This window comes from Myxine glutinosa, chromosome 2 (genome assembly GCF_964187855.1).
Source record: "Myxine glutinosa chromosome 2, kmMyxGlut1.1, whole genome shotgun sequence".
In the NCBI taxonomy this organism is placed as follows: Eukaryota; Metazoa; Chordata; class Myxini; order Myxiniformes; family Myxinidae; genus Myxine; species Myxine glutinosa.
The window spans coordinates 181,232,518-181,248,808 of NC_136262.1; the positions used below are offsets into that span (position 1 = coordinate 181,232,518).

Sequence of the window (16,291 nt, forward strand, 5' to 3'; positions counted from 1 at the left end):
GGTGGACAAGGAGAAGAGGTCCAAATGGGACCCAACCAGTTTGTGTAAGGCCTCCCTCTGGGTACCTCCCAACTCTACACTACTACGATTTACCATCTCGCAAATGGGATCGGGCCAATTCCTAGAACTTATTGAAGGCTCCCCCTGGGGCCGGCTCGGCTGGACGTTCTCGCCCCTCACTGACGCGACTTCTCTAACTGGGGTGCAGCCAGCTACCTTCGTGCCCCTCACTATAGTGCGTGGTTCTGTGCTAATATTAATTACTCGGACGGCCACCACCGGCCCGTCCGTTTTTACAAGGGTACGGCCCACGATTAAACCAGGTATGGATAGCGCTGCCACCGGTTCGACCAGGCCGCAGGATTCCTGCCATGTCGGGCGAGCTGACCATCGGGCCGGCACGATGGCCTCGGCCCCTGGAGGGATGGTCACGGCCTCAGGAGCCTCCAGCTCCACCCTCTCGGCCGTGCTCACCCCCTCCAATGGTAGCTCCTCCACTCCCCATCGCAGGATCCCCCGACTCAAGTCGATTTTACAACCGCTGGCAGTCAACAAATCCAACCCTATTAAGCATGGGTCGCACACCTCCGCCACCCAAACCTCTATCTCTATCTCTTGCTTTACCGATCCCAACTTGAGGGTCACAAAACCACGCCCTATGATCGGAGCCGTTGCCCCGGTAGCCAACTGCAAACTATGATTTTCCAGACGCTGGATTTTACCCCAGCCGTCTGCACTCGAATTAAGGACCACGGGGCTGATGATCGTGGCGCTGGCTCCCGTGTCCACCACGGCGTCTACCCCCACGCCGGCAATTTTGCACCGAATTGTCAAACTACCCGTCCCAATTCGGCCACAATGAATGACCTGTCGCGTCAACGAGGGCTTCTCCCCATCCCCTACTGCCGAACACCGCCCTGCATGCCCGGCACGTTCTAGTTTCCCGGGCCCTGGCGGGGGGGTGTCTGAGGTCGGCTAGGCCGATCTATACGGGGCGGAGTTGAGGGCATCGGTTGGCGGGAAACGTCCCGGCGCGGAGCTCGACACTCCCATGCACGGTGACCCATCCGAGCACAATTATAGCACCTCACCTGGTAAGGTGCTTGCCTCCGGTATTCCAAATTCCCCCCCCTGTATGTCCGAATTGGGGTACTCTGTCGGGGACTACCGGGTGCCACCGCTGGGGCCGCCTGCCATGGTCCAGGTCCCGCCAGGCGCCGATCCACTAACCTCTGGACCATGCTCTCCAGGTCAGGGCCCCCGTCGGGGGCGGGCCCCCTTGGGGGGCCGCCCCCCATCACGGGCCCCATCTGACGCACCGCCACTGCGTGGCGCTCGCCTCCCCGGGCCAGGGGCCTCGCTGCTTCCCAACGGGCTGCAGCGTCGGCCGCCTGACTCATGGTTTGCGGGCGCCACATGGCGAGCTGTTGCCGGAGCTCCAGATCCGGAAGGGCCTGAATAAAGTGATCCAGCGCCAGGCTTTCCTGGGAACTCGCTGCCATGTCCGCGTGTGCAATCCCGACCGCGCGGCGAATATCGTGAGCAAGTTCCCCGATGGTCTCCTGGGGCTTGCGTTTTCGCTGCGCAAGTTGGGCTTTAACAAGCTCGCTTTGCTGTTCAATGCCGAACCGATTAATTAATGCCGCACGGAGAGCTGGCAGGGTGAGAGCACCCGGTGGTAAAGCCGTCAGCACCTCCGCCGCCGCACTGCGCAGTGCCCCCACCAGGTGTACTCCACCTTCGTCCGGATTCCAACCGTTGCCTTTACACACGTACTCAAACTGCGCCAGGTACGCCCTCAAATCACTCTTGCCGTCATACGGCGCGAGTGGGACCTTGTGGGCGCCCGAAGGTCGGACCCCGTGCGTCACTCCTTGCGGGATCAATGCGGGACCAACCCGTTCGGGCTCCCACAGTACGTTATTCCCGGGGGGCTCCCGCGCGTCCCCCGTCCCTCCAAACACTACCCCTCCTGGTGTCGATGCCTGGGTCGCCCCTCCGCAACCCGCTACCCACGCCATACCCCCACATCCTTGCTCACCAGCACCCCCCTCACTCCCCATAGCCACACCTCCTTGCACACCTCCCCTGTCCATCCACTCCGGACCAGTCATACATCTTACCATTGGTCCCTCACGAACACCCGGGTCTACACCACCCCCCAAGCCGACTGAATCTCCCCTCACATCATATACATTGCCACTCACCTCCGTACTTCGTCGTCGCACCTCCTCTGCCACCTGCAAACTTTTTATTTGGTTAGTGAGCACCTCATCATGATTTGAACACAGACCTTGTACATATTCCATAACTTCCTCCTTTATCTCCCTCTTAGTTTCCCTCCGTCTCTTCTTAATTTCACTCACCCCCTCTTCCACCTCCTCTAATTTTTCCTTTACCTCCTTCATCTCCCTGTGCGCCCCCTCTATCTCTTCCTCTAACGCCACTTTAACCGTCTCGATGTGCGTCCTCACCTCTCGGTCCTTCGTCTCTATTACTTCTGTCACCTCTTCCAACTTCTTCGTCAACCCCTCATGTACCATCTGACATTCCTTCTGTGTCGCTATTAATTCATTTTTTATGTCCTTTTGTGTCGCTTTTAACCCCCCGATTATTGCAGTGTTCTTTTCCACTTGGTCCGCTAGTTCCCTTTGTCCGACTGTCAGCTGTTCTACTCCCTTCGTCAGATCCTCTATGCCCCCTTGTAACTTTGCCGTATTATTTCTCACCTCTTTCTCCATACGCTTCTCACCTCGCTTTACCTCCTCGCGTAGCCCCGAAACCTCCTCACCCACACCTCGTCGTATCTCCTCTTTCATCTCCCCCATCTCTTTTGTAGATGCCACCCTCATCTGTCCCAATTCATCCCTCTGAGCATCCAGTTTACTTTCTAACCCGATTTGCACCTCCTCTATCTGGTTTCCCATTCGTTTGATTTCCCTGGCAGATTGTTCCCCTATTTCCCGCAATTTGTCCTCCATCCTATTTTCTAACCCCATTAACCCATTTTTCACCCCCTCTAACTGATTCTCCTGGGCAGCCATTCTGTTTTCCACCCCCGTTAACCCATTCTTTACCTCTTTTATCCCGTTGTCTAACCCCTCAAAATTATTGTCTAACTTCTCACCGGTACCCCTGACTTCGTCCGTCATTACCCCCATTTGGCCCCCCATCTCTCCCATTTGGCCCCCCATCTCTCCCATTTGGCCCCCCATTTCTCCCATACTGCTTTTCAAACCTCTAATTTGGTCTCCCAATTGCTCACTATTCTTTTCCATAAGGGCCTTCATTTGCATCATAAAAAGGTTCAAATCCACCAGCGGCGCTGCTGCGGTCGCGGGCGCTGCAAAATTTGGTGCCGCTACACCCACGTGCGCGAGGACGCCATTTTGTGCGCCTGATACCCCCTCAACCGCCTCCTCATTGCTCCCCTCCATTTGATCCTGGGTTACTCCTAACCCCTCTATCTCTCCCACCGGCATCCCGTCGCCTTGACCAGCCATGGCGCGATTTCAAAATTCGGGTTTTTCTTTAAAAAAAAAACAAATTTCGGCAGCTCGTAATTTTGACCAAATTTTTTTTTTCTCTATTCGTTTGAAAAATTTGGTTCGGGCCTCGAATCCCACTCCCAGACACCAATTGTTACAGATCGCGGATTAAGATGTTATTTACCGAGCGGTGGTATTGCCGCGACCGTTACAGGATCCCTGACTCACCCGATTCACCCAGGACTTTGGCCGGATCGCACCACAGCTGCCCAATCTGGGAAAAGACTGAAACGACGAAATGCAAGAGGAAAAGGAATAAAACGAGAAGACGGACAGAAGAGTAATTGGATTTATTATTTACACACGCAAAAAGGAGCAATCAAGGTTTATTTACAACACATAAGACGCAGGTGACACAGTGCAAATTTTAGCTTACCTACAGACTTAATTAAATACCCAGGGACAGAACAAACAAAACAAACTCACGTATACAAGAAGGGTGGAAAGGCAGGAGGTGGATGGCTGGAGGGAGAGGAAAGGTCCAAGGGGGTCCTGCAGCTCAACCGGCGCGTTTAGCAGCCGCCGTTCCTTTTCGGCCCTACTCCAAACCGCCGTTCAGGCCCCCTTTGGCTGTTGGGTGTTCTTGCTGCTGCGGCCTCCGTCCGCTGCGTTCCCAGGACTTGTCTGACTCGTTGGTCCAAACCCTCAACTCTTTCTTGGTCCCTCACTCTTTACCACCGACTCCTCACCGCAACCAACGCAACCACTTGACCACCACCTCTACTGACTGACTCTTCACCACTCTCCACTTGACGACCGACTCTCAACCAACTCAGACCAACTCACAACTCACTTCCGTTCGCGCCTTTTATAGCGCCTCCAGCGATTTAGCCGCCGGCGTTTTGGACACGCCCATCGGGGTGCTCACCTCGGCCCTGGTTGGTCGCGCGACCCTCGGGCTCCGCCCTTGATGACGACGGGCGGGCACGCCCCTCTTCGACGAGGTGGAGACACGCCTTTCTTCCCGACTCGAGCACATGGTCAATGGTGGTTTTTGGAGGGGAGGTGATTGAGAATCGAGGGCTCAGCAATGACGAGAGGGGATGTAATATGGAAATGGAGGTTTTGGGGATGGGAAGGAAAGGGAGATTTTGGGGATGGGAAGGAAAGGGGATCTATTCTCTTTCACTGGTGCAATGGAGTACTTCAATTAATGGGAGACACAGCCTTACCCTAAAACACAGAATAAGAGATAACTACCAACAGGGGTATTCTATTACTTGGCTGATGTGTATGCTCGTGGACTAATTATGGGATGCCCTTTCACCTTTACACAGCTCCGGAGGTAGGGGGGCGCAGAATAACCAATAATAATAATAATACAGCACACAATCAAAAAAAATACAGTCCTCATCTCCGCAACAATATATACATATATATATATATATATATATATATATATATATATATATATATATATATATATATATATATATATATATATATATATATATATATATATACAGTGAAACCTTGACTTACGAGTTTAATTCGTTCTGTGACCGAGCTCATAACTCAATTTGCTCGTTTCTCAAATTAAATTTCCCCATTAAAATGCATTGAAATGCTATTAATCCGTTCCAGCCCGCCAAAAACCACACCAATTTTTTTTTAAATATACAGTATATATAAAAATATCTCGCGCTTTATATTTCACCTGTATGCAGCATACAAGTTGGCAGGATGGCCTGGCCTGGAGGTACGCACACTTGACTCTAAACTGTCCAGCCTGGGTTTGAATCCCGACCCAGCTATAACCTGTCATGGGTGAATCACAGGCAGGGTGATTCATCAATGTGTGTACCGCTAAACTGGGCGCCCCGTTTGCGTCCCATTAGTTGTTGGATGTTAAGGATCTCACCGTGTCTTCCACAAAGAGAAGGCGAGCTATCGCCGGCACTCTGAACAAGTTGTGGCCTGGCATGCTCTTCTCCTCTGCCGTTATATACGTCCTCCTCGGCATCTTTTTCCAGAAGAGCCCTGTCTCGTCACAGTTGAAGATTTGCTGGGGGATGTATCGTTCGGCTTCTACCAGTTCGGCAAAAGTTATAATAAAATCTTCAGCTGCCTTCACATCCGCCTCACCAAGTCGACAACACGCACACCTCGCTCATGTTTTTCGACGATTGCGTGTTTTATATCCAAGCACATCATCCTCTTCTTCTTCGCAGTACTGCCCTTGGCACTCAATTTCTTAGGACCCATGGTTAAAACTAAGAGATTTTCCAAAATAACCAAAATGCGAAAACAAAGCAGCAGCGATATACGGCAGAGATTCTTGCACGGCAAGATAACCACGTGACCGGAACCCACCTGGTGGCGGGTGGCGTAGGCTCCAAAATAACCAAAATGCGAAAACAAAACAGCAGCGATATACGGCAGAGATGCTTGCACGGCAAGATAACCACGTGACCGGAACCCACCTGGTGGCGGGTGGCGTCAGCTCCAAAATAACCAAAATGCGAAAACAAAACAGCAGCGATATACGGCAGAGATGCTTGCACGGCAAGATAACCACGTGACCGGAACCCACCTGGTGGCGGGTGGCGTCAGCTCCAAAATAACCAAAATGCGAAAACAAAACAGCAGCGATATACGGCAGAGATGCTTGCACGGCAAGATAACCACGTGACCGGAACCCACTTGGTGGCGGGTGGCGTAAGCTCGTAACTCAGATCTCGGCTCGCATCTCAAAGCAATAAACCGCCCGAGCGACGGCTCGTATCTCGGAAAACTCGTAAGTTGGTGCACTCGTAAGTCAAGGTTTCACTGTATATATATATATATATATATATATATATATATATATATATATATATATATATATATATATATATATATATATATATATATATATATATATATATATATATACTGTATATATACATGTGTGTGTATATATATATATATTGTTGTGGATCTCGCCGCCGGCCTTCTCCCCTTACCAAGGGGGGATTAGTCCCCTTGTCTTTGACCAGCCGACGGGACCCGGGACCTGGGACCAATGACGTCCTTCCCGGACAGCGCGAAATAGGGTCGTAGGACTAGAATCACTATTACCTAATTACTCGCGCTGCCCAGAAACGAGGAAATAATCCCCGCACGAATCACGCGTGCTGAGACGCCGAGCGGTGCGTACACGCGATCCATGCCGTTTATATGGTGAACCCGGTTCTAGCGATCTTACTCGTACCACGCTTATCCAATGGAGAAATCACAGAAGCGGTCGAATTGGGAAGAAAGGAAGAACAGAATTTATTCACACTATTTACTATGATTCCAGAAAAGAGGGACACAGTGCAGCCTTAAAAACAGTCTTAACTTACTCCCAGGACAAACGGGCCCGTCTCACACACAGACACACTCACACGGGGTTTGCAGCTGCAGGATGATGTTCACCACGTCCAGGTATGGCTCTCTTGCAGCTCCCTCCGGCCTCCGGTTCATCCCGGGCAGATGGTAAGTAGAGGGGCAGGAGCTCTCCGCGTGTCGTTGGCGCACACGGGATAATACGGGGCGAACGGTAGGGTCTGGGCTCTGGTGGTTGGCGGTTATCACTCGCGCTATTACTGCGTTCACTTGCGTGGCTGAGTAGGCGATATTCGCCACCGGCGCGTCTGGCTGCCTTTCCTTCGGCGCGTACGTTATACTGAGATATTGTGTAAATGCCCACAAAGCGAGCGCTGCTTCAGTCGAGTCATGTTCACCATTAACTCGTGCTCTCTCTCGTGCTTCTTGTAACAAGTCCCTCCAGCGCTAGTCCTTCCTCTCGTGCAAGTCCTTCGCTCTCAACCAGTCCTTGTGCATAAGTCCTGTTCAAGGGCTTTGTGCCAAGACTTTTATAGGCACGCCCCGCGAACCTTCTAGCACTCACCAGACGCGCCTTACCACGCCCTGTCATGCCATGCCGTTGGAGCCCTGGTTGGCTGGTGGCCCTTACCGTCATCGCCTCTGACGCGCTGCCTTGACGCTGCCCCACCCCGACCCCGCGCTCCTCCCTCTTAGGCCTACCTTGTGTTACTCGACTAGTGAGCGAGCAAAGGGCAGCAAACGCTGCTGGCAGCCAAAGCGTAATAAATGCTGCGGATAGCCAAAGCATAACAAACTGAGGGATCAGCCAAATGGGGCGCGGGATCAATTATGTCCATGGAGGTGGAACTTGGACGGTGGACGGAAAATGAAGGGGCCTAAACTCATGTCTTTACACAACTTAGATATTACTAGTGGAAATGGCCTATACTTACACATACTATGACATAACTAATACTCTAAGGTGGCCTACGTGTTGCTCGTGGACTAACTATGGGGGGCAACCCTTTAACCTTTCATGATCAATATGTGCCAATCTCAAAACCGTACATATATATATATATATATACACTTGGACCCCACTATTCATGGGTTCCACTTATTCGCGATTGATAAATTGCTACCTGCTTCTCTATTTGCGTCCCTACGTGCCATGTATTTGTGGTTTTTCACAGGCACAAAAAATAATTCACGAGCCCCGAGCATGACACAGTTATAAAACCCATCTTTCACCAGCCATGCACAAAGCTGCTGAACATACGCAAAAAACATCTTCTACGAGCAGCGAGCATGACCTGCTTCTACAGAGTGGCAACAAAGTCCCTATGCATAAGTGTGTCCTCTGTTACTTGTTTGTTTTATTTGTTTTCCAGGTATGGCTTCAGCATGACGGACACCAGTGAGTACACGATAGAAGAGAGACTGATTACTTGTGTTTAGGTTCACAACCGCGCACGAGGAGCAAGTTTTGAAGACATAAGGACAAGATTTTCGCAGAGGTTCAATAAGCCAGCTCCTACGCGTGACATGATGCGGGCATGGGAGAAGAAGGCTTTTTCAACAGGGAGGTGTCCTTGATTTGACTTGATTTAGAGCAAAGTTCTTCTGCAGCGATTTCCCACCATTAAATCAAGACGAAGCGTATTTTTTTCAGATGAGTGTGCTATTTACCTCAGCAATCGATCCAGGAATGTTTATTTTTGGTGCAAAGAAAATCCTCCTTTTTATGGGGAAATTGAATAGCATTCTCCTCATGTCATGATGTTGGCAGCAATTTCAGAATATCACTTGATAGGGCCATATTTTTTTCGATACAAGTGTCGATCACACTGCTTATTTGAACATGCTTCAGACGTGGTTTGTTCCACAACTGTGTGAGAGAGGTCTCGAGGCAACAGCTATCCTGCAACAAGATGGTGCACCAGCACATTATGCTCTCCCAGTTGGAGAATATCTCGACGACAAATTTAGTGGACGTTGGATTGGACGTGGATCTGAGATAGTGTGGCCTCCTCAAAGCCCGGACATAACAACATGTGACAACTCGCCTTGCAGTATTGTGAAAGAGGAAATTTCTTATCCGCCTAACAACAGTTGAAGACCTCAAAATAGTTGCCAGGGGGCTGCTTTTATGATCTCCAACCCTCAACATGGAAGAAGATGTCCAGAAGAACATGGAGAAAAATTAAAATTTGTGCGGAGAATGAAGGGGAGCATACATATAAATTCTAACTAAATACTAACTGCGTGCATAGGGACTTTGTGACCACTCTGTACATTTGCGGCGTTCTGTTCCACATTTTCACGGCTTTCGCGGCCAGGCGATCTTCGTGGCATATCTCTCCATTCACACTGTGGATAGCTTCCCATGATATCCCGCCGTTCACATGGTAAACATTACTTCGTGGGATATCTCGTCGTTCACATGGTAAACATTACGTTGTGGGATATCTCGTCGTTCACATGGTAAACATTGCTTCATGGGATATCTTGTCATTTACATGGTAAACATTGCTTCGTGGGATATCTCGTCGTTCACGGGATATCTCGTCGTTCGCGGGATATCTCGTCGTTCACATGGTAAACATTAGTTCGCGGGATATCTCGTCGTTCACATGGTAAACATTCTTTCATGGGATATCTCATCATTCACATGGTAAACATTGCTTCGTGGGATATCTCATCATTCACATGGTAAACATTGCTTCGTGGGATATTTCGTCATTCACATGGTAAATATTGCTTCATGGGATATCTCCTCATTCACATGGTAAACATTGCTTCGCGGGAACCACCACAACCATAGCATAATATTGTGGTGGTTCTGCGAAACCGTCATTCCCCAGGCAATGGCGCACAACATACCGATTCCCTCCTTAGTTATTTCATCTGGTACATTTGCAGATACTCCTCCCTTTTTGTGTAATCGGTTACCTCATCCTTATGCACCACTCTATTTAACATGTCCAAGTATGGCTAAATGGAAAAGTTTTGGAAGTGACAAGAAGGTGATTTGTGTACTGCAGTGTTCAAGTATATCATTAAATTTAAATATAATAAAGATTGTAAAGGTAAAGTAAATAAGTACTGGATTTTACTGCGCTGTTTTACACGCAATGTCTATTACACCACCCTTTCTAACACGTTACATTCGTTCTTCGTGCCTGTTGTTTGTGTCCTTTATAACATCCTTAAAAACAGCATGTTCCCTGTTTGGAATGATTTTCAATTTTGTTTGGCCGCCAGACAGACAGGCAGAGTAAAAATAGTATCTCACTCTCCTCCCTGCAGTGCCGATCGGGACAATTTCAGACATAAAGTATTGTTAAACGGCAGGTTTGTTTTCCGATTCATGTTGTGATTCTGCTTCAAAATACATGCGTAACATTCAATTTAAAACAAGTTGTTCCTCGATTATAAACTGACGTTCATAGACTGACCGACATGAACCAATTGCTTAACCCTGCATTACGTTTCATGTGCATGGGATATTGAGAGAAAGAGAGAGAAAACATGGACACATACACACTATTTGTATTTTGAAGAAAATATTTCTGCTTGTTATTTCTGACTACATCATCAAGTCATAAGTTGTTGCTTGGAATTAAATGTTGTTCTATGTGACAGATTTGCTTCGCGGATTGTTGCTGCCTTGTTTGATTACAAGTACCTGATTGATACGTAAGTCTCTTACACTTCTCCGTCTTTAATGCTTTTTCTATTAATTATATTCAGTCCAATCACCATTTGGTCGCATATTGAGTTGCACAGTTGCACAATTGTTGAAAAGTACCCTGCATGCAATGTGGAGTTAAACAGTACAAAAGCATTTGAACACGTAATTTTGTTTTGCTGATAATAGAGAGAATGTGTCCAAGATTGCAGTTTTAAATGCTGGTGTGAACATTGCCCCCCAAGAAGTCATTCACTTTCTTTAGGGATTTCTCTTTTCCTGACTTCCCCATAGTGGTAAATCCACCACATTATATTTCTCTCTCTCTATCTCTATCTCTCTCTCTCTCTCTCTCTCTCTCTCTCTCTCTCTCTCTATCTCTATCTCTATCTCTATCTCTATCTCTATCTCTATCTCTATCTCTCTATCTCTCTCTCTCTCTCGCCCTCCCTATCTCTCGCCCTCCCTATCTCTCGCCCTCCCCATCTCTCTCTCCCTCTCTCCCTAGCTCTGTCTCTCTCCCTCCCTATCTCTCTCCCTATCTCTCTCTCTCTCTCTCTCTCTCTCTCTCTCTCTCCCTCTCTCTTTCTTTCTCCCTCTCTCGCTCTCTTTCTTTCTTTCTCTCTCTCTCGCTCTCTTTCTTTCTTTCTCTCTCTCTCGCTCTCTTTCTTTCTTTGTCTCTCTCTCTCTCTCTCTCTCTCTCTCTCCCCTCTCCCCCCCTCATCCCCCCTCTCTCCCCCTCTCTCCCCCTCTCTCCCCCTCTCTCTTTCTTTCTCCCTCCCTATCTCTCTCCCCATCTCTCTCCCCCTCTCTCTTTCTTTCTCCCTCCCTATCTCTCTCCCCATCTCTCTCACTCTCTTTCTTTCTATCTCTCTCTATCTCTCTCTCCCTCCCTATCACTCTCTCTCTTTCCCTCCCTCTCTCTCTCCCTCCCTGTCAATCTCTCACTGTCTCTGTGTCTCTCTCTATCTCTATCTTTCTCATACAGTATATTGCTGCCATTGCTGTCTATGACTGGTGCTAATGCATACCTTTGCAAATGCAGATGATCCACTACACTGTGCTTTTGGGTCCTCGGTCGTGAGCTTTCAATTTGAACGTTCAGTTGAAGTTAAATTTGGAAGGAATTTTGAATTTGTTCAGGGTGCCATCCCATCTCAGCTAAGGGATGGTGCACTTTGTGATTTAATGTCCTGCCCATGTAGCACAAATACGACAGTTTATAATCCGGCCGGGAATGGAATCTGGATTAGACAGCTCGAAGATAAATGTGTTACCTCCACATCGTCCTATTGCACTTAATTAGCCTTTTCAAACTCAGTAAATATTTTTCAACCAATGTAATCCTATTGCTATTAAATAGTGTATGACAACAACATATTAGTAAAATATATAGGGCAAACACATTATTCAGGTGCAGACAATAGCAAATCAAATGCATTGGTTAGATGCAGACAATAGCAAATCCAATGCATTACTTGGATGCAGGCAACAGCAAATCGAATGCATTGTTTGGATGCAGACAATAGCAAATCAAATGCATTGTTTGGATGGAGACCGTGACAAATCAAACGCATTGTTTGGATGCATAAAATAGCAAATCAAATGCATTGTTTGGATGCAAAAAATAGCAAATCAAATGCATTGCTTGGATGCAGACAATAGCAAATCAAATGCATTGTTTGGATGGAGACCGTGACAAATCAAACGCATTGTTTGGATGCAAAAAATAGCAAATCAAACGCATTGGTTAGATGCAGACAATAGCAAATCAAATGCATTACTTGGATGCAGGCAACAGCAAATCAAATGCATTGTTTGGATGGAGACCGTGACAAATCAAACGCATTGTTTGGATGCATAAAAATAGCAAATCAAATGCATTGTTTGGATGCAGACAATAGCAAATCAAATGCATTGTTTGGATGCAAAAAATAGCAAATCAAACGCATTGTTTGGATGCAAACAATAGCAAATCAAATGCATTGTTTGGATGGAGACCGTGACAAATCAAACGCATTGTTTGGATGCAAAAAATAGCAAATCAAACGCATTGTTTGGATGCAAAAAATAGCAAATCAAATGCATTGTTTGGATGGAGACCGTGGCAAATCAAACGCATTGTTTGGATGCAAACAATAGTAAATCAAATGCATTGTTTGAATGGAGACCATGACAAATCAAAAGCATTGTTTGGATGCAGAGAATAGCAAATCAAATGCATTGTTTGAATGGAGACCATGACAAATCAAACGCATTGTTTGGATGCAGAGAATAGCAAATCAAATGCATTGTTTGAATGGAGACCATGACAAATCAAACGCATTGTTTGGATGCAGAGAATAGCAAATCAAATGCATTGTTTGGATGGAGACTATGATAAATCAAATGCATTGTTTGAATGGAGACCATGACAAATCAAACGCATTGTTTGGATGCAGAGAATAGCAAATCAAATGCATTGTTTGGATGGAGACCATGATAAATCAAATGCATTATTTGGATGGAGACCATGGTAAATCAAATGCATTGTTTTTGTCTCTGCACCGAAATAAAATGCTTTTGCATTTTAACCCAGGATATGGTGCTTCTTCTTATCATTTGATTCTGCTCATCGGTACTGTAGGCCATGTTTGGGCTCGTGAATTGCTCCTTTCATCTCCAAGAATCTTGCACATAATTAGCAAATGTTTGTGCCCTGTGTATTTTGTATCCGTGTTTACTTTCTTATATCTTCCTTACATTTCCATTCTACCAGGAACTCCCTTCCGGCAGAACAAGGCCGAGGAGCTCAACAAGGAGGCAGCCTCTGCCAAAAGCAAAATGGCTGTCTGTTTGGCTCTGCTCGAATCCCCGGTTCCCCGTGTGATACTCTCCTTCCTCCTGTGTGCCCTTGGGATGGAGAGTCGGTGGTTGTGGTATGTGGTGGCCAGGTGAGGCTTTTGCTCGGTTCATGTATTTACCATTACAGTGGCTTTAATGCTTTCATGCCTCCCCTGAACTGACAGTTCTGAAACCTGCAAGCGGAATGATCACGCAAGGATATTCCACCAATGAGTCTTTACAAGAACTCTTATGAGTACATTTATTGTACCATGTCTCACAGATTCCTTACTATACTATTCTTATCCCTTCCATTTGGTAGTTTTTCCTGATATTCATCCCCCGAGCACCGCTGTCTGTTTGTGCAATGGAGCGAGCACTTGGAGAGGTTGTGAGGAAAGCAGGGGGCTGGGGGCAAAGAAAGCAATGTCACGTTGCTAAAGAAGCTGTTGGACTTTTTACTTCACTTGGACGGGGCGAGTGGAGAAGAGTACGGAGAAGACTATTGAAAGGTAAGATGAGAGATTGAGAAACAAAGTTGCAGATTATATCATAGTCATCTATTAATTATGTATGCATGGAGGTTTGGAGGGGTAGAGGGGATTACAGTAGGTGCAGAGGGTGGAATTTTCAGTCGAAGTGTAAGTATTGTACATGGGAGGTTGGTGGGGGGAAAGGGGGCATGGTCTTCTACTTGGCTTATTGATTTGAAGGTGCACAGTTATTTTTGAATATCTTCCCCATTTTTATTAAACTATATTTTTACCTTAATCCTCTTTGTCCAATGCGAAGCCAAAATGCTTCTTTCTTTTCTTCAACCTTTTGAAACAATTCCAGATACAACTAGAGAGTTCATAGAACACGATATTCCACACACTGTTCAAGAATATACTTTCATTTTCATAAAATAATGAATTAAAGATCGTTTTTCAAAAATCCGGAAGTTTAGTGCCACTGGAGCAGTCTTTTACATCACCCTTATGCACTGTAATGAGATGACATTGAGTTGGTTCAGTTGTCAACAAGTTTGTCAATAGAGTCGGAGTTCTTTTACAACCCCATTTGAGCCAATCCTAATCACCGAATGGTCTAGATAGCACTGGTTGTAAAGTCCACCCTCGCAAATGACTGGAATGCTGCATTAATTATATAATAGCTAGCTGTGCCTACCCATCGCTTTGCTGATCGGTTGAATCAGAAGACAGGATGTTGTACTTCACAAACATGTTGCATATCTATTTGTGAGTCTCAATAAGGATGTAAAATGAAGTGAAACATGAAAAAGGAATCTTTTATAACATGTACTTGTTGTTTTTGCTTCTGTCGTCATGGCTGTGGTTGTTGCTTGTGACTGTGTGCTCCTGCCATGCACTATTATATATTGTTCTAATGCTCCGAGAAGTATTATTATATATAATTTTGTGTGCTACTTCCATGTCTGTCGCACTTTAATTTAGTTTGTTCCAAGTAAATTGATTATTAGCTCTCTAACTGTAATGTACTCGCAAACTTTTTACCTGCGACCTATCGTCGATCTACAAGACCTCTGCATGGTTGTTGCTGCTGTTATTGTGGTTCTTATTAAGGGTGGATTTTTGAAATGTGAAATCATTGGTCAGACAGCTGCCCACCCACATTTGTCACTTGACTTCAACCACCATGGCAGCCAGACAAAATAATATAGCCACCATATTTGTTTTCTGAGGGACCGAAGACATCAGGCCCGTAGGTGTCTGCTGATTATACACTGCCCGGGTTTGTTGTGTCAAATTTCCATTGGCTTTATTTGGGTCAAGTGTTACTCACAATGAGGGACCCCCAAAAATCTAATAATTTGCCGAATAAAAATTATTAACAAGGTTCAATCAAGCCCATCAGCATACCTCCCTAAAACAAGACCAAAAGTCTAACAGCGGCGTAGCCAGGCTTGTAATAAAATATTATAAACCGCAAACACACATGATTAGCTTTTCAAACAGTCGTTAATGCTGTTTATAACATTAAACAAATACATTTGGAGGAATCCCGACATCCATGAGGTAAGTTTTACTTACAGAACTGAGCGAAGATCTACTGTGATCTATGTACCCCACAAGGGTTGGAGGTGTGCTCATTTACCAAGCAGCTAGCTAGCGCTTGCCAAGCCAGCCGTTCCTTAACGGTTTTGAATAGAGTGCTTGCTCGAATGCTTTAACCACTTGGCGATCTCTCCACAAGAAACCCTGGTAAATGAACACACACCCAATGTTCTTGAGACCCGACCATAGATCGTCTGTAATCTAATTAAAATGTGGGTCGGTGGAGTCAGCCATCGTAATGACATCATAGATGTAACGGACGCAAAACTTATATATTTTAACTTCCAGTAAGTTTTCAGTCACTACGAAGGGATTAGTGTTATGATTAGATTTACTATAATATTAACGTTACGTTGTCATTATTTCGAAAATGATGTTACCATCAAAAAACCGAGGTGAATGCCTTACTTCCTCGGTTATTAATATTTGTGCCGAACAATGCTCATCATTGATCATGAACCATACACCGCTTCAATCCATAAACCTTCCATTCACGACATTGGCATTAAAGTGTTATGGTTATATTTACTATATTATTATTATTATTATTATTACGAAAACAATACTGCTGAAACGATACACTACTGCATTAAGAAACCTGGGCTTAATTTGTCCGAAGTGGCCCAAAGGTGAGGCATAACGCCATGGCCTATACGTACCGTACAGTATTGTTGGAAGAGCCGTATCGTCTATGCTTTCGATATTTAATGGTCATTTTAACAATCGGTTTGTTTGTGTTTCACACTGAATGAAAAACGTGAAGGTAGAGCATGGCGATTGTCATATATGACAGGTTCGACGATATGTTCGGCCTGAACGGCATAAAATCAAAATGGCGGAGTGTGGAGAGTCAGCCGCGT

The 16,291-nt window shown here is 46.2% G+C and overlaps 1 protein-coding gene across 1 annotated transcript in view; it reads left to right on the forward strand.

Moving 5' to 3' along the window:
- Nucleotides 1-16,291, forward strand: part of LOC137421025 (uncharacterized) — a 150,890-nt gene that overhangs the window by 51,984 nt on the left and 82,615 nt on the right. The window contains exons 8-10 of the mRNA XM_068106672.2: nucleotides 10,485-10,538; nucleotides 13,289-13,463; nucleotides 13,676-13,865. Coding sequence (XP_067962773.2) covers nucleotides 10,485-10,538; nucleotides 13,289-13,463; nucleotides 13,676-13,865 — 419 coding nt within the window. The remainder of the gene's footprint in view (nucleotides 1-10,484; nucleotides 10,539-13,288; nucleotides 13,464-13,675; nucleotides 13,866-16,291) is intronic.